Here is a 24,948-nt window from a genome sequence, read left to right on the forward strand (position 1 = left end):
TTTTTTTTTTTGTTTTTATCTTTTTAACAAACAGTTTATTCTCATTATCTTCACTACTTTATTCCGCTCTGTACTCTAATTACATTGACTATTCAAAGATTAATATATAACAGTGTCCCAGATATTTTGAGTTTCCAATTCCAATGGCTGGCTGATTCTGACCAGACTGGTTTGCACAATCTTGTGGTTAATCTTATGAAAGCATCAATCCAACTTTACTTTGTCATGAAAAATCAACAGGTCCCTTTGGCACAACAGCTTGGTCGTGGTATATGGTTTCTGATACTTTGCTCGGTGACCAATACCGTAACACAGATCTTCCAACTATGTTCTTTATTGGGAGTGGTCCCCTGCATACACAATACCCAACAATTAAAAAACTGATCACAAGAATGCTCATAATACGTTTTAAGATATACCAGTTATGAGAAATTGAGAACCAAAGCTCTTGTTGCAGTTGTCTCCGAGTACAAAGACATAAAATTGGCTCCAAGACAAACTCTTCTTCTTGCACAATGTCATTCACAAAGAGCTTCCCGTCACGAACCAGCATTACCATATCATCCATAGTAGGTTAAAACAAAAACTTGATGAAAAATGAAAAACAGAGAAAAAGGTTAAGTCCATTTTCTGAGAAAAAGTAAAATACCGACCCGAGTTATACAAAGACTTCAATTGGTGAGATGAGAATAGGATCAAACAACAAGTGGATTGGATTAAAAGGGCGTACTTCAACCCAGTCACCTTCACTTGCCACTATCCTCTTAATGAAATTTACACCTCATTCGGGCTGTAACCATGTTCCTGAAATTCAAAGGATAACATCAAATACTTAAAAAAATTTACAATACAAGATATCAGCTAAAACTCTGAAACTGTTACCTACCACTAAAACTGGAGGAGCCTTGAAGATTACTATATCTGAAACCTCTGGTTTCCTGAAAAAGTAGGAGACCTGGCCAATACCAAGACACACACACACACGCACACACACACACAGATTTAGACTTGGTAAACTTTCAAATAACAATCCATACTAAATAACTAAAAGCTCGAGTTGCAGTCCAGCAAGTTGCCTATGGAAGTAGAACAACATTCACATCAGTGCAATCAAGCTTACTATAGCACTCCGTACATATTCAATAAAGCATAAGAGTAACTAACACATAACTACTACCTATAGAAAAACCTCTAGCAATTGCATATACAAAATCAAACTAACAGTAACACATAACTTACAGTCCTGAAGATGCCATCTTTATCATAGGAGCAGACTCTGAAACAGCACCTTCTCGGCCATGACGCGATCACCAAAGATGTATATATTTTTACCCTCACTGTTGGATGGTTTTACTTTGTACCATTATGTTACACTTTGTGCAGTCCAGTTTAACTGCAACAAAAAAAAGAGTAGCATCGTGTTTCTTTTGTACCATTCTTGTATTCTATTTATCTCCAAGTCACACACCAATCAAAGCCTGAAAATACTCCCGTAAATGTAGATGTTAATCATGTTAGTGTTAGTTTTGATTCTTTGACAAATTTTGTTTTCGAGTATTAATATATTTTTTTTATAGAGTTTTCTACTGAAATTCATAAAACTAAACTAATACTACAAAGCTATGACTTTCGGTCATACAGAAATTTAATCTACATTTTAGCTAGCACTGAAGTATCAAATAGGTTACAATGAAAGAGAGATAGATTAGAACTAACACTATAAAACTCAAGTAATGATGTTCTTTTAAACAAAAAGTAGTACATCTTTAAGTGTGTTTTGGTCAAAGAAACAATTTAATGTTGACACTTAAATAAAAGAACCTCATTTTCAGAGTGGGTGATCCTCAAAATGAGGATTTGAAAGTGGATTACTCCAACAAAAAAATCTCAAATTATCTTTAAATCTTTTTGTGTATTACATTTTAATCCCTAACTTTCATAATAATTAATTATAGGCACTAAATTTCTATAAATAAATAATAAATACACATTAAAAATACAAACATGATATTTATACATTTATATAGATATTTTGGTTTCACGTAAAAAAAATCTTTAAATTTTAAAATAAAATGCATTAGTTAGAGAAAAAAAGTTAGGAAATAGTTAAATTATGTTTACATATTTTATATTAAAAGTTTTGATTTAAATTTCAGCATATTTGTGTATTTTGTATCAACAATAATATATCTGTAAAGATATTTTTAAATATTTAGTCAAAATATATTTATAAATATTAAAGTGATATATAATTAATATTAATAGAATTATATATAAATTACATAATTATAAAGACTAAAAAGAAAAGTAAATAGTATTTTGGAGGTTTGAATAATAAAATCTCAATTTGCAGGTTGAATGTTGAAGGATCTTTGGAAAATCAAAAACTTCAAAATTTAAGGGTCCGAGAAGCTATAACATATGTTTTACTGAAGACACCTAAGTAAAATCTCACAATCACATATATGTTGAGTTTTATTTCTGTTCAGTGGGTTTGGTATGTGAAGGTACTGTATTGGTCAATGTTATCACATTATTTATAATCTTTGGACCACTTTGTATACATCGTGGACCAAGTTAATTAATCAAACATCTACTATTCAACAAACTTTGCATTTTTTGTCCAGTTCATATTTATTGATCTAGTATTAAAAATTTGTCATGACTCGTATAAATTTTTGTCATGACTCGTATAGAAAGGATACGTCAGAGATAAGACGTCCTTTTGTTTCGTTGAACTCTAAGAACTAAATAATGGGAGATTTTCAATAATGATTTAAAAATTGAAGTCAAACACAAAACAAATCTTACTTTTTTGTCAATATTATTTAGCCATAAATTTCTAACACTCCAAATATTTACAAAATTACTACTAAATATAATTTTATTTTACTTTCCAAAATGACAGAAAACCAAAGATAACCTAAATATTTTTTTTAATAATAATGCCACTATCATTTACAGAGCCAGCTCAATCGTGTCATGCAGTGGCAGATCTAGGAGAACTTTTAATCAGGGGCACAACTAAAAATTTGTAAACTAGACGGGGGTACTATCATAGAATTTGAACTAATTATATCAAAAAACTCAAGATTTGAACTAAATGGTTAAACAAAATCAAAAATTAGTCGAGGGCACATGACTCCGTACGCTGTAAGCTACATCCGCCTCTGGTGTCATGGATCTAGGGGTATTTTTTTCAATTTCCAAATTAATATTTTTATTTAAAAAAACTGATAGATATTTTTAAAAATAAAACTGTGATAAAATAAAAATATTTTCATATAAAAGTTTTTGGAATCCTTTTCTTATATTTATATAAAAATACATAGATATTTTTTTAGAAAAATCGTGCTTTTATCTATTAAAAAATAGGGGGATAATAGATTGGATCTGGGACGATCATACCGTTTGTCCCTTATCTAAACCCGCCCTGATCATTCAGATTTTGTCCAGGATAGTAGACTATTTTGTATGTCTACGCTTACGTGTAAACATACGATGCGTATACTTGTCAAGCACATGTTAGTTTTGTAATTAACAAAATTTATATTTTTTACAACACAAACTTTCCTAGAAGTCTACATCTTTAAAAATGTTCATTTTGCATTTGACCGAATTCGGAAGTTTGCAAAAAGTCAGTTTTGTATTTGAATTTTTTAAAATATTTTTGAGTAGAATAGTTTTGCGTTTAACTAAAATATTAAATGATTGATCAAAAATAAATTAAAGTGTAAACTTCATAAGCAGTCCACTAATCTTAGAAAAAACAAAAACTGCATATGAAGTTTACGATTTTATTTTCGCTAAATACAAAACTAATCTATCGGTTTTTAGAGTAGACTTCATACAAAGTTTACACATTTGTAAACATTTATTTTAATCTCGAAGATGTCAAACTTGGTCAATTGCAAAGCTAACATCTTCCAAAAAAATTAAAAATGTTGAAGGCATATACACAGGTCAATTAAACCGTAGAATGAAAAGGAAATCTACTTGTATAAAATCACAACTTTTTTCAAATACAGAAACTAATCGGTGAATTTGTAAAATGCAAAAATTAACCCAAAAGACTATATGACACTAAGCACGTCTACATTTTCGTAGATTGAATGTGTAGGCTACATAAAAAATATATTAAAAGTGAATTTATGAATTTTTTCTTAGGTTATTTTTTAATATTTATTTTGTTTGACAATGTGTGCTAGTTAATTATAATGGTCTTGAATGATTTCAAAAGATAATATGTTATAATTATGAAATAATCTGTTATAATTATGAAACTATCAAATATTTGATTTGACTATGTTGTTAGCTAATTAATAAGTGTAGACGTATTTGCAAGTCTAAAAATGTGTTAATAAATAGTAATGGTCTTGGATGAATTTCAAAATTTAATCCATTATAATTATGGACCTACCAAATTTATTGTTTGATTGGGTTGTTAACTAATAAGTGTAGATTTACTTTTAAGCCTGTTTCTATATTTTTTTGTTTGAAATATACATTTGAGACATATTACAAAAAAAAATTGTGATTAGTTTTATTTTATATTTTATACCAATATTACTTTTATTCTTAAAATATTGTTATAATATTATATGAAAAAGTCAGTTTTCTATATATCGCGTTCAAATTTATTACGTTGATATTCTTAGTGAACTAATACTATAATGCTGCAATATCTATTATCAATACTTCTATGTTCCTTTTTGTATTAATAACTTTTATTGTATTTTTTATAAATTAAAAAGAAAAAAATCTATTAATATTTGTAAAAATTTATGTATCATGTTCACATTAACACTCACGAATAGTCAATTATGTTGATATTCTTAGTAAATTAAATTCTTATGTAATTGTTTCAATCAAAAAAAATTATTTTAGTTTTGGTTGATAATTTTTTTTTATAACATCATTTTATTACTTTAGCTGGATTTTAAGTAATCCCAATGTAACAGATTATTCAGAAAGCTTGGTACAAAGTAATAGAAAACAAAGTCAGCAGCATCATCTCTTTTAGCTAAACAGTAGGCAACCTTGGTTGATAAATTTATTTTTTCTAAAAGTAATGAAAAGGAAAATAACTTTAAATATTTCTAAAGTGTGTAATATATGTATACTTGATTGATAAATTTAGTTTAAAAATAATTACTTTTATGTTTATTTTAAAAGATTCTTTTTATAAAATTTACGTGGTAAAAATCTTTACTATTTTCTCTTCAAAGTTAAATTACGAATTATTGAATTCTAAAGTGGAAAATAAATATTTTGAACTTCTTTATATTTTTTTCTTCCAATGTTTTTCCAAAAAAATATATAACAAATTACATAGATAAATATATAGTTACATTTTTAAAAAAGGAATCATAGTTAATGAAAAGAACGAAATTATTCACATTTTAGCCTAACCATAACTTAGAAAAATAATTAGTTCAATTTAGAGAATTTATGCAATTTAATATGTTTAAAATAAATAATAAATTTTTCTAAATATTAATACCTAAAATTATATGTCAAAAATTATGTTTAATTTTCATACATATTATTAATGTGACACCAAAACCAGTTGAGGAAAAATTTACAAACCTAGGATTCCATACACTGTTATGAGAGAGTTCATTGGTGTAGAGGATCTGGCTGATTTTTAAAAAAGGGTGAAAATGATTTATGTTAGTATCTCCTTTGAGAATGCTTGGGGGTGATATTACCACTTGAACCATTTCTTCAGATACAAAAGTTAAGCACAAACTCTCACTGGATTTAAAGAGAGCAATGTCTTCAAATTGTGAGAAAGAGATAAAACAAATGAATGAGAAATTGATACCAAGGAGAATGTGTAAAAAAGTTTCATATAAGGAGAAAATTTTCAATTAGGTTAAAAATTTGGTGTAAAATACTTTTGAAAAGTCTGTATGCATTATAGTTTAGTAAACTTCTTAAGTTTCTAACCTAAATTTGCCTTAATTTCAGAAGATTTCTAAAAAGTTTGTTAGTGCATAACTTCTTATCAGACTTCTTAATAAATCTACTACATCTAAACCCTAAAATCAAATAGTTTAATTAGATAGTAATATACACTTTACTAAACACAAAATCAATTTATAAAGAATTTAATATATATAACTAAACACATATGTCATATTCAGGCCCGGTCCAAATAGTAATAAGACCTTGTGCCAAATTAAAATAAAAGTTCTCCAACTTTAGCTATATTTCATTAACTCTGAAAATAAAGACCCTAATATTTATACTTTTTTGAAAAATAGGACCCTATTTTTTAAAGAAAAAACATAGGACCCTGTGCAAATGTGCCTTGAGCACATGTGTTAAGCCGGCACTCGTCATATTTTAATTTCAAGAAATTATTTAAGATTCCAAAATATAACTCGAAAAATACTGATAATACTTGGACATATGTTACCAAACTCTAACCAATAGACAATCATGACTTACAATCTATATTTACTTATCTATGTGGAAAAATATTTACTTTAGTTAAATTTAAATTTACATCATTTATAATTGTTTATATTTACATGATTTCAATTTATTTTACATCAAAATATTTTCTTCCAGAATTTTATTCATTAATTTTAATATTAAATGCATGAGTTGAGGTTTCGTATTTTCTCGAGATGGGTAAAAATTCTTGAAAAGTCTTCTTTGTCTTAAGAAAATTTCCTAGGGTTATAACCGTAAAAATGCCTATATTTTTTTGTGTGGACATAATGGATAGTTGTAATTTTAAGACTTTTTTTGCATATGATTGAATTTGAGGTATATATTTGTATTTAAATTTGGATTATTTTGACAAATTAATCTTTTGGTTTTTATTTTTAGTTTTTAGTTTTCAGATTTTTTTTTAATTTATGGTTTTTTAATTTAGTAGTAGATTTCAGATTTTTGAAAAACATGAACGGTGATTTGTATTTTAATTTGGGTTTACGATTTTGGTTTTTTGAATTTTGAATTTTTTTTCTTCTAAACTTTGATTAATAATTTATTTGCTTATAATCTGTCTAATTTTTTTAAAAAACTTGACTTTACACTACAAAAAAAAGTGCAAGTTGTATCACTTAAATTGTATCATTTAAATAATTGTTACTATTATAAATCACTTATTTACAAATGAAGCAAATATACATTATTTAAAATCAATTATAACAACTGATGTTATTAAGAACGAATTTAACATCAATTCTGTAAAATGATATAAGATCTATTAATTTGTATCATTTAAACAAAAGTGATACTATTTTTTTTAAAAATATATCGCTTAGATAATTGATACATTTATCTGTTTCTTAACATCACTTGTTAAAATGTTACAAAGCTTAACATCAATAATAAATTGATTCAAACAAAATTACGCACTATATTTTTAGTACTAATTTTAATTTGTATTATTTAAAATATTTTTCTAGTATAAAGATATTTTACAAAATCAGCCTGCGTAACTAACACTACGATTCATGTGGTTTTATTTATTATTATTTTTATTGTGGTTTTAGTCTAGTTGACCCATGATCTTCTATAACTGCTTAATGATCTCGAAAAGCATTCTATATCCCCACTCATCGATTTCTCTTCCTCTCAATTTCCTAAACCTTTTTATCAGTTACAAAATTTTCTGGGCTGATTGATTTACAAATAAAAATCAACGAAAATCAGATAATACAGTGAGAATTCAATATAGTGATGTAAGGAAGGAAAGAGATAGTATCTACATATCTTACGTGCGATGAATTACTTCTCAAGTGGTCAAACATTTTTTCTTATACATGATTTGAAAGAAAATAGGGTCTGCTAATTGGACGAATCAGATAGAAAAGTTCTGAAAAGGTATTGTTTTTCTTTTGTTGTTCTTCTTCTATAGTTTATTTCCTTCTGTTTATGTTTAAAGATTTCTTTTGTTGCAATTCATTCTTTTCTTTGGCAGATGAAGAATCCCTTGTAAACAAAAGAAGTCAAGTCTTTGGGAAAATCAGAAGATGGAAAATTCTTAAATGATAGTTTAAGTAGTGGACTGATTCACCTTCATGCTAATGGAGATAGAAGATGAAAATGAAGAAGAAGAAGAAGTCTTTTTTTAATTGTTTATCATTTTTTTCTATGTGAATTCATCTTTTTATTTAGTGTTTCTTTTTTTGTAGAGTCTATGTATATTTTTATATTTCTTGTCTTCAATAATCGATAATGGGAAAAAAGTTTAAGGAAAACATTTTAAGTAATTTACCTACTGAAATTAATTTAAAATAAAATTCACAAATGATAAAAAAGATATTTTCGATAATTGTAAATTAAATCATTATTAAAATAAATTTTATAAATTAATATTAATTTTTCTTCAGTTATTAGTAAATGGTATAAATAACTAGAATCAGTTATTTTAATTGATACCAAACTAATATCATTTAAAAACTGATGTAAATGTTGACATCATTTATTGAAACTGATACATATTGACATCATTTATCATAATTGATGTAAATATTTAACATTTTCACATCATTTTTTTAAAGAATTGATACAAATTATTTGCATCACCACTTTCAGAGTCATTTAATTAAGTGATGTAAAACTATTTTATATCAGTTATAAGTAATGCAAAAATATAAAATAAATGATGTTAAACCACTATTTTTTGTAGTGTTATAAGTCCTTTAAGAAAATAATACACCAGAAATTTTATAAATTATAACAGAATAATGTTAACATAATATGTAAATTATATAATAAGGAAAATTTAATATTTTTAATATAATAGAAATTATTGAAGTCATATACACTTTAAAATAAAATTGAATTTATTCATAAGTTTAGTTATATATAAGACAATTGTAGATGTTCTTCTTTCTCACTGAACAAAAATAAATGGTGAATTATACATCAACTAATTTTATTATATTTTTAATAAGTATCTATCTTATTAAATTAGAAGTACTTTTTAGTTTTGTTTGACAACATGAATTGTAGAGTTAAAAAAGTTAATATTGTTTGGACACAAAAATAACATCTATTTTGAGTTGGGCTTATGTCTTTTTTAAATTGTTACTATAGAATTGGACCATGTTATTTAATTACTATTATGATCTATTTTGATAGCTGGATTATTTATTGGGTCATTGTAATTATTGGTTGTTTATTATAATTACTGGTATTTATAGTTTTTTTATATAATACAAAAGTAAAAATATATTTCTTTCAAACAAGATTTGTTGTCCATTAATACGATAGGTATGTCATTATTAATTTAAAAATTATATGGTTAAAATATCAAATAAACAATGCAAAAATATATATACTAACATTAATATTTTCGTGTTACAAGTACATTAAATACAATAACAATCATATGATAGCAAAAAACGTGGACCATACTTTATAAAATCTAATAATTTTCAATTTGGTATAAGTTGATAATAATTTTACAAGTTAAAGCAAACACCCGTCCAGTCGGACAGGTCAAGATCTAGTATAGATTTTAATGTACACGTTTCTGAATGGAGAGCGAAAATGCAAAATATTAGAGAAATTGTTATTAAATATGAAAATTTGTAAAAAGCCAAAAAGAAAAAAGGAAAATAAAAACCAACGTCAAATATTGCTTAAAACTAAGAGTACACAGATTTTAGTTTTTGTTTATAATTTGGTAGTTACTACAAACATATATTTTGTATATAAAATTACAAAATCTAGATTGAATGAAAAGTTGGTTTTTTAAAAATATAAACCAAAAACCATTTTAAAAACTAGAAATAATCAACAATGAGTTTTCGTATCTTAAAACAATATATAAAAATATTAAATATTAACAATAGCAAAAAATAAAATAAAAAAACAGTTCAGTGGGGGAGGAGGGAGGAGTCTAAGCTTTAATTTTCCTCTTCTTACTTCTCTATATACTTTTTTTTTTTTGACAAAAGACTTCTCTATATACTTTTACCACCTCTTTGTTTTCCCCGTTTTGGATTTTCTCTATAAATATTGTCTACCTCTCCACACTCCATATTTTTAGTTTCTCTAAATAATATTTGTCTTCTTCGAGTTTTCAATACTTATGGATGATACCATCCGTCTTCGTCGCCTTCGAAGTCGCAAGCAAACCAAGTTCATTCGATATGGCTCCGAAGGTCTCTCTTTGATAGATAAAATATTTAACGGTTCTTCCTTTTGGTCTATATATACTCATCCACTTCCTTGAATTATTTTCTTACCTAAATGCTTTTTACTAAATTAGCTTCGCTCCCTTAAATTATTTTATATATTTGATTTTTGGTTGAATATAACTAACTAAATGCAGAAGTGACTAGTATCAAATGGGAGTTTATCGATATGACGAAACAAGAAGAAGATCTCATCTCTCGGATGTACAGACTTGTCGGTGATAGGTAACATTCTCCTCTTCTGTTTACATATTTATCTCGTTCCAGATAAATTCCTAAATTTGACCTAATTATATATATGTAATATGTGTGTGTGTATGAATATGTATAACTTGAAGCAATGGCATCCACCATACTCCCTCCGTTTCAAATTATATGTCGTTGTAGAGGAATTTTTTTGTTTCAAAATAAGTGTCGTTTTCGATTTTCAATGCAAAATTTATTGACAATATTCTATTTTCTATTTTTCTATTGGTTGATACATGGTTAGGTGTATTGGTAATAGTGTTTTATTTTGGAAATATGTAAAATTAAATATTTTCTTAATCTGTGTGTATAAGGTTAAAACGACATATAATATGAAACGGAGGGAGTATTACTTTTAAAGATACATATAATGTGCCACGTTATATTTATACAAAAAAAAATTTATACAAACTTTTTTTATACAAACTTGTATTAAAATTTTAACCTAGTTTTTTTTCGAGAAATGTTTTTAACCTAGTTTGTCAAATGATTCGTGGTAATTAAAGGATAAGTAATCATTTCTTAGTTTTTTTTGTTTTTGTAAGTTTAGAGAGTGTATTGTTTGTTTGTTTAAGAGAGTGTTTTTTCTTCTAGTTATTTGAAATGGCAACTCTCTAGTCTCTATAATTTTATCTCAGTAAAATACTATGTCGAACCATTTATTAATAACTCAACACATTTATGATTTTCTATATTTGTTTTTTTTTTCTTTGTATTCTATCGTGTACGTTTTTCAAACCAATTATTTTGTTTAAATAGTAGATATATTGACAATATATACAAAATTTTACCGGTTTAATGCATTATACTATATGTAGCAATTTTTATTATAAAATCTGATAGGAGTTTCCTTGTTCATCAAAACAGACAAACGTTTTAAGACATAATTAGTAGCTTACATTTTTATGTTTATTCTGGATGAAAGTCTAGGATACCCCTAGGTAGTACATAACTACTATCTATCACTTCCAAAAATGTTCGATCAACAGGACCATGAAATTTTGGGGTTGTAGGTATTTAAATTTTTATAATAATTTTTATTTGTATAATTTCAGAAATTTAAGTCTATATTTTCAAAAAATTTAATGACTACAAACGAATGTTTCACTTGGCTATACCAGAACTGACTCTTTTGGTTAGCTCATAAATGTTAATATTAATTATAAGTGAACCGAGCATGTTCCCCTTTTACTCTCTCCGTTTTTATATAAGTGTTATTTTGATATTATTCACACAGCTTAAGAAAGTTACGGAAATATATGTAAGTTATTATTAATTACATCTTTCTAACCAATAGTATTTGAGATAAATAAAATTATTTATAAAATCAATATAATTTACAATTAATTTTCAGTTGAAAATAAGTATAATTTGTATTGATATTATAAAATGACACTTTTTATATAACAAAAAAGAATTTAGAATGACATTTATTATTATGAAACAGAGAGAATATAATAGTGTTGATTTGAAAACTTCTAATTAATTTTAAACGGAGCTTCAGGTTAAACACTATTCAAAAACTTTATAATGAAATAGAACTGAATCAACTGATAATATTTTTGACTTAAACTGAATAAAACCAGGTGGGATCTAATAGCGGGAAGAGTGGCAGGACGAAGAGCAAGTGAGATAGAAAGATATTGGATAATGAAAAATAATGATTATTTCTCAACTAAATAGAATCAACTCTATTCTCTAAAAACCTCCATGTTTTTTTCTTTCTGTTTCTGCTCCTTAATTTCTCTTATATTGGAAAATAAAAACTTTAAATTCTGGACAATAATTTATGTTATTATGGACTGTAAAAGCTTCAATATGTTTATCTTAATTCATTATCATCATATATTTACAAACCGTCAGCGACGGTCGCGGAGACCACAAAAAACCGCAAGTGTAAACATGAATTTTGAATTGGTGCACTGGTGGCTCACTGTTCAAAAAGTTTTTCTTTTCTTCTTTGCGCTTGTTGTTTGCGTTTGTGAAGTGGTGCACGGAGGTTGTGGAGAACCCTAGTCGTTCTTGGTGTGCTCCTCCGGTTGGTGGCACTGCGGTGGTGGTTGATCTGAGACTTCACGATTGTCAGATATGTTTCTCTTTTTCTGCTGGTTCTCTCCGGTGGTCGCCCGTGAGCGCTTCATGAGTCAGCTCCATCTTCGACGTGCTCTGGTAGCAGCGGGTGTTGGAGGTGGTGGCGATGGCGCGTCTTTCAGGCGAGTGTTAGTTTTCCTGCTCTGGGAGTCCAGTGTATTCCTCGTTGCATCCTTGGAGCGTCTTGTCTCCACCTCTCTCAATAAGGTAAGCGGGCTTGCTATTAACTCGTTTGGTGATGTGGATGCTGTTCTCTTGTTCTGCCTCAGTTGGTCTCTCGAGCTGGCTCCTTCTCCTGCAGTGTGCTTCCGGAGGGTTAACCTCTTACGGTCCTCTCTTCTTACATGGAAGTTTGGTTCTACGAGCGGTGGTTCTCTTATGTATCTTCGGAAGTATTTTCTGTTGGGTGTTTTGGATTTGCTCGTGCTTAGATTCTTGGTTTGGGTCAGGTTTGAGTAAGGTTGTCAAAAACATGGAAAAAGAATGGAATAATATTTTAGCCGAATGGAATAACATTTTAGCCATAAAAGTGGTCAGATGAGAGGAAGATATTATTTTCTGATGGATATATATAAATCTTTAATAAGATCTCTTCTGAAGTTCAAAGTTCAAGAATTCTATTCAACGATTTCGATTTTTCGTTTCAATAATAAAAAAAAAATTAACGCGGAGATTAATATTCAATCAACCACACTAGAAATTCTGAATAACCTTGCTTGCAATTGCAAATGTCTTAGAACACCGTACAAGTAAATTCTATCTTCCAAAAAATGAGCAGTTCTAGATTAAATATTTATCTAATTATAAAGGACGGCTTTCAATATTGAATATACTGACACAGTGACACTCAGAAGATCTTTTTTTTTTTTTTTTTTTGACACTCAGAAGATCATCGTAAAAAAACAGTAAATCGTTATGTTAAAAGAATAGTGAACAGTTAATACATGTTGTTTCAGGTCGTATGTTGGGGTCAGTTCCTCTGTCCTTCGTACAGGATACAGCTATATAATTTAGCAGGTACCATAACGTATCATTTTCTTGGAATGAAATTAATATGACTTATGACTCTTTATGGTTTTTCACTACATGCAAGTTTAGCCTTCACTAGACAACAATCTTTCTTTGAAAACTAAACTAGACAAGAAATTGATGCGTCAGTTTCCCACAGTAACTTAATTTATTTATCATCACTGAGACAATTAATTGACCTGAAACATAAAAGGTATAGTTTTCTTGTAAAAGAAATAGGAAAACTTATCTAAAAAATAGAAGTTTTCTGTACTTCTTGTGCATATATGTGTAGAACGCCAACACTGATTTTTGTTTTAAAGGGTACAAGAAAACAAAAGCTTAGTTGGTGCCTTGGTGGATCACTGCATGTGGCCACTGGCTAGGCGCTACAACTTCGATTACGACCCAACGTAACTCTATGACAGCGCAAAACTATTAGGACTTTATTCAATTCACACGAAGTAGAAATAGGGGAAAACAAGAATGATATTGGGATAGTGAATTACCATCAGGGCCGGCCCAGAGGGGAAGCCACCCAAGCCATCGATTAGGGCATCCAATTTAAAGGGGCATATTTTCTATAATTTTTTGTTACTATATAGATAAAAATAATTTTATAAGATTTTTTAATTGAAACTATACTTATTGGACATTTTTACTTATGATATTTTGAAGGCATAATTCAAATACTGAAAAATTCTTTAAAATGATATTCATTCGAACATAAATAGTGGTATTTTACTTATGGAATTAATATTCTACAAGAATCAATGTCACAATAGATAAGAAAACCTACTATAATATTTTTTTGTTAAAGAATGAATGTTATATGACAATATAAATTATTTAGTGGGCATTTTTACTTATGATATTTTGAAGGCATTTTTACTTATGATATTTCGAAGGCATAATTCAAATACTGAAAATTTCTTTAAAATGATATTCATTTGAACATAATTAGTGGTATTTTATTTATGGAATTATTATTCTACAAGAATCAATGTCAAAATAGATTAGATCGCCTACTATAATATTTGTTTTTCAAAGAATGATTGTTATATGAAAAATATAAATTATTTAGTGTGCATTTTAGAATATAAGAATATCGATCATCACATATAAAAAAAAAATTAAAAGGTAAAAATAATTATTAGTAGTATAACATGTTATTTAAGAGATTACCTAAATTGATTTTGTTATCGATCAAAACTGTTATAAGAATTGACTATATTTATTTAATGAATGCTTTTACATGAAAAAATGCAAAAAAATATATTTTAATATTTTATATTTACTGTTTTAGTTCAAAAATTTAAATTAATTTTATATTAGTTTTTTTATAATTTCAATACAAAATATTAAAAGGCATAGTTTTAAAAATGGATTAGGGCATTGTTAAACGTTAGACCGACACTGATTACCATAGTAGATACTAACTGGTTTTATGCATGTCTTTAACCTCATAAAATGTGTGAAAAGTATTCAAAGTATTTTTCCCAACTAAAGGTCTCTCACCGTCACACCCTTTTTCGCTACCTCTCATCACTGCACCAGACACTGCCATTGTCCAATCAGATGGAGCATGGAACGAAGCTACGCAAACGGCGGGATTGGGCGCGCTCATAGCATCACAGCAGGGACGTTGGACTCAGGCCTCAGCCGCTCCTTTTGTGGCCTCACCTCTCATCGCAGAAGGCCTAGCTCTAAAAGCTGCAATCATCAAATGCAAACAACTGGGACTCCAGAAACTTCGTTGTGAGGCAGACTCTTCTCAACTAGTTAAATCAATCAACGGTGGAAACACCATTGCGGAGCTTTATGGGATTGTGGCAGACATAATTCACCTCTCTGCCTCTTTTATTAGTATCTCTTTTACTTGGATTCCTAGAGAAAACAACAAGACTGCTGATAGTCTTGCTAAACATGCTCTGTTTGAGTACTATGCTGTATTGAACCCTCCTGGGATTTGAAGTTTTTATCTATTAATGAAGTTGTGTTACAAAAAAAAAGTATTCAAAGTATTTTTTACTGAACTTATTATGTAATTGCTATTCGAAAAAAGTGTGTATGACTTCCATTTTATGAGGTTAAAGAAATGCATATCACTTTATTTATGAAAAACTATCTCCTCGCTTTTTTATCATATCTTTATTTGTTTATTAATTTATCAAACCACTTTCACATCTTCGAATTCTCCCATATTTACCTCTTATTTCTGAATGTTACACTTCATAACATATCTTCCATCATACAATAAAACTTGCATCTTTGTTTTTTTTCTTTGAACTAAAACCCAAAAAAATCAACTCAAAGAAGAAGTCAACAAACAACAAACCATGAAGGGAGAGATTGATATTGTGCTCACAAACAAGAGTGAAAGATTTTGATGGTGCGGTCTAGTGTTATCAATGATTCAAATTGGTAATTTCTTTGGATTTCTTAAAAGAGCTCATAACTGTAAACACGAAAAAATAAAAAATGCATTTAAGATGTTCAATGATACTATATATGAGAAAATTTTGTTATCCATTACATATTGTTCATAGAAATATGTCCAAAATAACTTATTCATTATAAATGTATCTACCAACACTTGTACACTGATAGCTTCTCCATCAAGATCATCTCCACCAAAAATAAACACATCCACAAAACACCTTTCCATCTAGACCATATCAACACAAGAACTCTTCACCTCACTCCCCCCAAGTTTCAAATCCCACCTACACTACATCAGTGTGAAATAAGATGGTTTATCTCTGAAGTCTTGTTTATAAAGTTACGCTAAGATATATGATTGTCTGATATTCAATGCTTGTGAGTCGACGTTCAAGTCCTTACACTAAAAGTGTTGTAGATAATTGTCAAGGGTAGTTAGAGGGTAGAAATTAATGTTTTTGACTTCATAGAAAGTGTGTCAAACCACAAAAGTGTCTTCTTGTATAAATCACAAATCCTAAAAGTGTGTGTTCTGCTGGTATATATTCTGTGATGAGATTGCATTTCTGAGGAGTAAAGAAAAAAAGTCACCAAAATGTATTGAGAGCAGTAGATAGCACTGATAGAAAAGAAGATTCTTACAACCGTCAGAATCTGCATATTACCATTCTTAGAACACACACCAAACACTCACTCACTGGATGGTTAAATCAGGCATCTTCTGTGGGAAACTGCTTCTCCACTTGTGCGACTGTCTTCTTTGCATCTTCAACTTCTGGACCTTCCTTCTCTTGCAAAACTCAGTTTCTGTGAGAGACAACACAGAACATGAACTCCACGGTTCCTCTTATGTGTGTATTATTCACTGTTTGTATTCAACAAGGGGGCTTTATCATGCTTGTAATTGTGATTAATGGGATCAAATTGCTGCTAAGTTTCTCAAACAAAGTACAGATCACTCTCTATGTCGATTGTCATACTCATATTGATAGAGTTTAGCTATCGATTCTCTTGTAAACTCAATACTAAACTCGAATCACCAATGTATATACTTCCACGATTACAATCTAATCAAGGATTCACTTCTAGATTTGAATCTGAGTAATCGCTGGCCTCACCCAGACGATATACTCCTCAAGTCGTTAGACTCAACTCAAATCTACAAGCTACCTTTCAGTTACGCCAACATACTGGCTTTATACAAATGCAGTAACAAACTAATCGAAAGACTCTTATTGAAAACAAGTATCTCCTCTTTATTTGAATTAACTTCCTCCACGTCACACTCCCTCGCTCTCCTTCTCTGCCTTCTTCCTCACGTATACTCTGTCAAGCCTATCAATACCCCCTCCTTTAACACTCAGCTTGCCCTCAAGCTGGTAAGAAGGAAACTGATTGCGAAACTCCTTGATACCAACCCACGATGCCTCAGTCACCGGTAACCCCACCCACTGAACCAGAACTTCCAAGTGACCCGCATGAGTATAACGACTGTCAAGAATCTTCTCAGGTTCAATCACAATTTCTTCATCTAAGGATATAGCAGGAGGAAGTGGTAGCACTATATGATGCTTCCCCACTACTGCTTTCAACTGAGACACATGAAACACCGGGTGAATTTTCGAAGATGCCGGTAACTGAAGGCGGTACGCAGCTTTACCAATCCTCTCCTCCACACGGTAAGGCCCGAAGTACTTTGCAGAAAGCTTCTGACACACTCTTCTCGCTACAGACTGTTGACGATAGGGACGAAGCTTCAGATATACCATCGTACCTTCCTCGAACTCCACATCCCTCCGATGTTTATCTGCATTGTTCTTCATCAACTGTTGAGCATGCGTTAAATGTTTCTTCACTTCAACTAACATCGCATCACGTTCAAGCAACTGAGTTTCCAAGTCGCCGTTTGTAGTCGAGCCCTTTTCATATCGAAGCAATGCAGGAGGATCGCGACCATAAACCACACGAAATGGAGTCATCTGTAGCGATGTATGATACGAAGTGTTGTACCAAAGTTCAGCCCATCCCAAGTATTTCGACCATGTACGTGGGTGACTTGAAGCAAAACAGCGCAGATATGTCTCGAGACAGCGATTCAATACCTCTGTTTGACCATCCGTTTGCGGATGAAACGCTGTACTAAACTTCAGTTTCGTATCTGACAAGCGAAACAATTCCTTCCAGAAGTGACTCAAGAATATCTTATCACGATCTGAAACAATGGACTTTGGAAACCCGTGAAGCCTTACTATCTCCCCAATGAATCGCTTAGCAACGTCAGCAGCTTGAAAAGGATGTTTCAATGTTAAGAAGTGACCATATTTGCTCAGTCTGTCCACAATCACGAAGATAACATTGCTACCCTGAGACATAGGTAACCCTTCCACAAAGTCCATTGAAATATCTTCCCAAATCAAAGTTGGAATCGGCAGTGGTTGAAGAAGACCTGCAGGCGACAATGTCGAGTACTTGTGAGTTTGACAGACTTGACAACTCGAGACATATGTCTGTACGGCACGGAACAATCCTTCCCAATGAAACCAAAGCTGAATCCTTTTAACGGTTTTGAGCACTCCTGAATGACCCCCTGCGAGGCTATCATGACATTCTTCCAAGATCAGAGGAATAAAACGTGAAGAAGAAGGAATAACCAGTCTGCCCTTATACCAAAGCCGATCTTCACAAACTGTCAAACCCGCCTTAACGATGTTCCCCTCCTTGATTTGTTTAATCATTCCTTGTAGCATTTCGTCATTTTCAATCTCCTGATACAATTCTTTAAGCTGCAGAGCTTGTGGAGCTGACAATGCAAACAAAGTATTGCCAGTTGTTGTTTCTGTTGAGTGATCGATCCTTGATAACCCATCAGCTGCTGCATTCTGAACGCCTGGTTTAAAAACAATATCAAACTCATATCCTAACAGCTTAACCAACCACTTCTGATACTCCATACTAACTTCGCGCTGTTCCAGCAAGTACTTTAAGCTTCTCTGATCAGTATGAACAACGAACCTTCTTCCCAACAAATAATGCTTCCATTTGCGTATAGCTAACACAACTGCCATCAATTCTCTCTCGTAGATAGGTTTCAACTGTTCTCGAGCTGTTAGTCCATGACTGAAGTATGCGATGGGTCGTTTATTCTGCATCAAAACAGCTCCAATTCCAAATCCCGACGCATCTGTTTCAACCACAAACTTCTGAGTAAAATCCGGCAGAGCTAAAACTGGAGCATGTACCATATTTTCTTTAAGTTTATCAAACACCTCTTGCTTCTCTCCTGACCACATAAACTGATCTTTCTTGAGTAACTCTGTTAATGGTTTCGCGAAGGCACCATAGTCTTTGATGAAATTGCGATAATAACCCGTGAGTCCCAAAAACCCACGAAGTTGCTTGATGTTCTTAGGTGTTGGCCATAATCTCATTGCTTCAGTTTTTGCTTTATCTGTAGCTACTCCGTCTTCAGATATAACGTGGCCCAGATACTCGACACTACTCTGGCCAAAAACACACTTCTTCTTATTTGCATAGAGAGAGTGTTGATCCAAGATTTGTAACGCAATCTGTAAGTGTTTCGTATGCTCCTTGATGCTGTTGCTATAGACGAGTATGTCATCAAAGAACACCAGAATAAACTTGTTCAAATAGGGACGAAAAATTTCATTCATCAGAGCTTGGAATGTCGCTGGTGCATTTGTTAATCCAAAGGGCATGACTAAAAATTCGTAATGGCCATCATGTGTGCGGAAGGCAGTCTTTTCAATATCACTTTGCTGCATCCGTATCTGATGGTAACCTGATGTTAGATCAAGCTTGGAGAACACCACTGCGCCATGTAATTGGTTCAAAAGCTGATCTATCATAGGTATTGGGAATTTATCTGCAACTGTGACTTGATTCAAAGCTCTGTAATCAACACAAAATCGCCAAGTTTTGTCTTTCTTTTTAACCAGCAAAACAGGGCTTGAGTACGGGCTGCGACTAGCTTGAATGATCCCTTTCTTGAGCATATCGTGAACCAACGTTGTCATTGCTTCTTGATGAGCTTGCGGGTAACGATATGGTCTAACGCTCACTGGTGAAGTACCCGGTTTGAGTAATATTTGATGTTCAATGCCACGAACCGGAGGTAAACCATCTGGCATACAGAACACTTTCGAAAATTCATCAAGTATGCAAGAAACTTCAATGGGAGTTATCTCACAAGAGGCCGCACTAGCGTAGTGAGTGTATAACCAATGTTCAATACTCTGCCTTGAAACTTCCTCTACAGGCAAGAGTGATTGAAAGGCATTGGTGGGAAGGTGGAGGTCACTTTCTCCTCGTAGTGTGACTCTCTCCTTACCCCACACGAAACTCCATTCTTGCAATTCCCAATCGATCTCACATTTGCCTAAGGTTCTTAACCATTGAACCCCGAGCACTAAATCCACTCCACTCAACTCCAAAGCGATACAGCTGAGTAGAAAATCTAGGCCTTGCGTGTGTAAGTAAACATTGTTGCATACTCCGAGGCCATGAACCATGATCCCTGTGCCCAAGAGTACTTGTAGACGAGGATTACTTGTTGTTTGGAGATGAGCCTTCTTCACCAGATTCGGAGAGATAAAGTTGTGAGTGGCTCCACTGTCAATCAATATTACTAGTGCAGTGTTGCCTATCTTTCCTCTCACTTTCATTGTCGTAGGTGAATTCATGCCTAAGAATGAATACAAAGACAATTGCATCATCTGCGAATCTGTTGTCTCCATCAACTCATTATTCTGCTCTTCTTGTTCACCCAAAATCTCCATTTCAAACCCATCTATAACTGTGAAAACTCTCAGCTCTGTGTTACCACATAGATGACCCTTGAACCACTTCGCTTTGCACTTGAAACACAGCTTTAAGCGTTTGTATTCTGCTAGTTCCTGAGGTGTAAGATGTACCCTTCGTTTGTCTCCCCCATCCATATTTGGCTTTGCTGCCTCTAAAAGTTTAGTTTTATCCACTTGACCGCCACTGTTAGTAGATCTTGTTGCTGAGCTGCTAGCTCTTGAATAACGATGCTCTGTTTTTGATTTATCAGCCAACATTTGACAAAACATGCTGGACTCCATCTTTACGACTGCAGCTATATGATTTCTTAGTCCTTTTGGCTCCTTCATCTTGATTACTTCCTTCATTTCCGGTTTTAATCCCGTGTAAAAGCGACTGATTAAATTCGATTCATCCATCCCCTGAATCACATTGATCAGCTCTTCGAACTCTTTTACATAAGCTTGAACTGAATCTGTCTGCATCAATGCTGCTAATCTGTTCCTCGGTTCATCATCTTTCGATTCTGCAAAGCGGTCTAACATTCTCTGCTTGAACTGTAACCAGTTGGTGAACGGCTCTTCTTCATTCTCCCATGTATACCAGTTTCCCACAGCGCCTGTTAGACTCAAAGCCACTAACTCCAATTTCTGATGCTCTTCATAGCGAGCAGCTCTGAAATATCTCTCAACTCTCGATATCCAACCATACGGCATTGATCCATCAAACACAGGTAAATCAATCTTCTTCAATAAACTTTCTCTACTAGCAAACGAATGTTGAATTCTCCGATAACCTAGCTCCTCAGTATTGAGATCGTTCCGCGTAGATTCAGATTGTACCTGACCGTTATACGGTGGAGATGACGTCGTTGACTTCCCTTTGTCACCGATTACGTGAGATTCCAATCTGTTCAAGATCCTGATCATCGATGATAGCTCCTTCTCTACTGAACCGATCCGTTGATTCATCTCATCGTTCGATTCCGTAAGCCTCTTCCAACCGCCATGAATCACTTCCACCTTATCTTGTAACTCCGCCACCGTGTGATCGACGGTGTCGATCCGAGTGTTCGCATCGTCGAGGATCTGAAGGTCGCGTGTTCGATCCACGCTCACCGCACCAATTGATAGAGTTTAGCTATCGATTCTCTTGTAAACTCAATACTAAACTCGAATCACCAATGTATATACTTCCACGATTACAATCTAATCAAGGATTCACTTCTAGATTTGAATCTGAGTAATCGCTGGCCTCACCCAGACGATATACTCCTCAAGTCGTTAGACTCAACTCAAATCTACAAGCTACCTTTCAGTTACGCCAACAGACTGGCTTTATACAAATGCAGTAACAAACTAATCGAAAGACTCTTATTGAAAACAAGTATCTCCTCTTTATTTGAATTAACTTCCTCCACGTCACACTCCCTCGCTCTCCTTCTCTGCCTTCTTCCTCACGTATACTCTGTCAAGCCTATCACATATATAATAAGATTATAGCGATGGAAAGCGTATTTACCAGAGTGGATCTAAGGTTCACTATGGCAGCCTCGAGACGTTTGTGGCAATCAGGAATCATCATCCTTTACTCACCCAACACATTCTCCTACGTCAACCACATATAGTTTAATGCAACCAAGAAAGAAACTGCATACATTTAGAACACAATACAAACACACAATATAATAACAGTACAAAGATTAGTTCTGACTTCTGAATCATCACACTATTATTGTACCTGCTGTTTATGGTCGTAAGCGTCAGCTCCCTTGTCCTTCATGTGAGCAGTCTTAGCAGCTTCTCTCTCAACCTCTTTCTCATAGGAGTGAAGCTCTTTCACAATCCTTTTACAAGTTGATGTTGTTATCTCCAAGTTCCTAATCGTTTCCGTTATCACTTCCTGCTCAGGCAAGAGTAATTATGGTTTCTAATATCACCAGCCAACAACAACGATTCCAATTGCAATTACTCTAAAATCAAACTCAATTTGTATATATGAGCCGTGCGTTACAAGTTGATTCAATCGATCTCTTTACTTGATTCCGATCAATCATTTGAGATAAAGAAAACCATTTATATTATACAGAAAAGAGGAAGAAGCGTTTTCGAAACGAACAAGATGACGATCGAAGACGGAGCACGAAATCAAAGAACAAATATTATATAAGACAATAAATATCACTCAACACACTTTTTAATCTTAAATTCACTTCCACAAGACGGTACAAAAGAAAATCACTTTTCACAATTATTACAACAACATTTGCTTGCGAGCAAAGAACATTATATTTTGAAACACAACGCAAAGTACATACGTGAAGTATAACTTTACCATCTCACTTAGACACTTATTATTTCACCTTAAACACAAACGTCACATATAATTTGCAACCTTACATGTGTGTGCATAGAGTTTCTTAGCAGCCAAGGTTAGAACCAGGGTCGACACCAAGCTGTCCACAATAGTTTCTATAGTAACTAATCCTTGCATTGACGGCACCCGGGTTCCCACCGTTACACTCCATTCCATTGATAGCTCTAATGGTCGCTCCAAACCCTTGGTTCAGTACCGGTCTTACGCTATTCATCCAAAACCAAAGACCTGTCCTGAAAGCCACAGTTGGGTTGCTACCCACCAGTTCTGGCTGGCCTAGGAGATTAAGGCCGAGACTCTGGCCGCATGCTCCGTAATTGTAGTTCCATGATAGCTGGATCGGTCCACGACCGTAGTAGCCTTTACCCGGTGCACATGGGTATTGCCTGTTGTTCTCATCGCAGTAGTCTCGTGACGCTCCGTTTATTTCTTCTATATAGCAGAAGTCTACACGATATAGAGATGCACATTAGACAAAGTGATTTTTGACAATCGTTTCAATCTATGATTGAGATAAAGTCAATCCTTCATTTTGAATATGAAGGTTTCAATATATTATGTCTTAGACTCTTAGCTAGTCCATTACTTTTTAAAAGCTTAACGTGCTAGTATCATTTTATAATCACCATATACAAACTGTAATGCAAACGCGTTAAGAAATATCGTTCCAATCCTAAGGTTTTGCGAATAACTCATTTTTATGTTATAGTACTAGAGTAAATGCACGGACGAAAAAAATATCAGAAAAAAATAGAAAAGAAAGAAAGGAATCTTACGTCCTGTCTCGTGAGTGAAATGAGCAAACATGGTTGCAATTTCACGCCTAGTAACGGAACTAGCAACGTTTGGGAATGTGTTAGCAGCGTTGACGAAAGAGTCGCGGGTGTAGAAGCTTTTCCCGGCGCAGCCATTACTGGCTTGGTTGATAATGTTGTTAAAGAAACCATATGTCACAATGCTACCGACCGATCCACCACTAGAAGGGGTTCCACTGCCACTACAAGGACCTGACCGACACCCAGCACCGCAATAAGCAGCAGTGGTACCACAATAACCGTACTGACTGCAGCATAAGTTTGAGGCGCAGCCGCAGTTCTGAGAGTTGACTGTTTCGGAGTAGAAACCTAAGACCATAAGTATCGCACGTCCCAATCTCCCGTCCTTAACGTGGTTTGACGTGGGTCCCGCCATTAAAAGTCCTAGACTTCTCCTATTTGTCCTTAAATAAGAAACGTCCTGCGTGATTTGGTGAACGTCCTGCGTGTTTTGGTATGGGCCCCATCACAAAAAGTTCCCAAGCGATAATGATGTTCTAAGAGGCAGAGGAGAAGGACTAGAGAGATTTTTGTGAGAGCCATATTTTGTATTTGTGGATGGGAAGGAAGAGACTGGGATGCATTTCTATATATAGGGGAAAATGTTGGATAGTTTGGTCATTTTCTCTGGTATGCGCAGAAATAATTGATTCTCTCTCTAATCATACGGATTAAGGTATTCTAAAACGGGTTTGACTTTAGTCTTGCTCTTTCCTAAAATTAATTTTGTGGACTCCGTCCAACAATTCGATTTACTCATTCAAGCAAAGAAATATGTTACAATAGTAATATAGTAGTATTATGCACGGTGCTATGCGTAACGGGAGTTATTCAGGGACGTCTAGGTGGGGGACAACGGTGCGACCGTCCCGGGTCCACTCCGATGTCCCCCATTTTTAATAGTCGAAGGATCCAGATTTTTAAAAAATATATGTATTTTATGTTAAAGTTATCTATAAAGGGTTAAATTTTTTTCTATATATAAAATATTTGGTTTCATC

At 32.7% G+C, this 24,948-nt stretch overlaps 2 protein-coding genes and 1 long non-coding RNA gene across 3 annotated transcripts; 1 reads left to right on the top strand and 2 right to left on the bottom strand.

Moving 5' to 3' along the window:
- Positions 1-46: 46 nt before the first annotated feature.
- LOC130509685 (uncharacterized) lies at positions 47-1,388 on the bottom strand. Its single transcript, XR_008943674.1, has 4 exons — positions 1,240-1,388; positions 887-955; positions 420-804; positions 47-350 (listed from the first exon to the last, which is right to left on the bottom strand). It is a non-coding gene; the product is annotated as an uncharacterized LOC130509685 (long non-coding RNA).
- An 8,544-nt stretch (positions 1,389-9,932) lies between these two features.
- LOC108846056 (MYB-like transcription factor ETC2) lies at positions 9,933-12,264 on the top strand. The gene is made up of 3 exons (XM_018619263.2): positions 9,933-10,136; positions 10,307-10,394; positions 12,002-12,264. Exons 1-3 carry the CDS (start codon positions 10,064-10,066, stop codon positions 12,096-12,098), a joined length of 258 nt encoding a protein of 85 aa, XP_018474765.1. The 5' UTR covers positions 9,933-10,063; the 3' UTR covers positions 12,099-12,264.
- Positions 12,265-22,903: 10,639 nt separating this feature from the next.
- LOC108846366 (endochitinase At2g43590-like) lies at positions 22,904-24,415 on the bottom strand. The gene is made up of 2 exons (XM_018619598.2): positions 23,909-24,415; positions 22,904-23,579 (listed from the first exon to the last, which is right to left on the bottom strand). The coding sequence occupies exons 1-2, from the start codon at positions 24,321-24,323 to the stop codon at positions 23,176-23,178; spliced, it is 819 nt and encodes a 272-aa protein (XP_018475100.1). The 5' UTR covers positions 24,324-24,415; the 3' UTR covers positions 22,904-23,175.
- Positions 24,416-24,948: the final 533 nt, after the last annotated feature.

The sequence above is a fragment of the Raphanus sativus genome, chromosome 3 (assembly GCF_000801105.2).
Source record: "Raphanus sativus cultivar WK10039 chromosome 3, ASM80110v3, whole genome shotgun sequence".
Taxonomy (NCBI): domain Eukaryota; kingdom Viridiplantae; phylum Streptophyta; class Magnoliopsida; order Brassicales; family Brassicaceae; genus Raphanus; species Raphanus sativus.

Bases quoted from the DNA above. Each gene is read 5' to 3' on its own strand.
- LOC108846056 (XM_018619263.2), top strand. From the start codon at position 10,064: ATGGATGATACCATCCGTCTTCGTCGCCTTCGAAGTCGCAAGCAAACC. The intron at 10,137-10,306 runs GTCTCTCTTTGA...AACTAAATGCAG, and splicing joins CATTCGATATGGCTCCGAAG to AAGTGACTAGTATCAAATGG. The intron at 10,395-12,001 runs GTAACATTCTCC...GAATAAAACCAG, and splicing joins TACAGACTTGTCGGTGATAG to GTGGGATCTAATAGCGGGAA.
- LOC108846366 (XM_018619598.2), bottom strand. From the start codon at position 24,323: ATGGCGGGACCCACGTCAAACCACGTTAAGGACGGGAGATTGGGACGT. The intron at 23,580-23,908 runs GTAAGATTCCTT...TATATCGTGTAG, and splicing joins TTTCACTCACGAGACAGGAC to ACTTCTGCTATATAGAAGAA.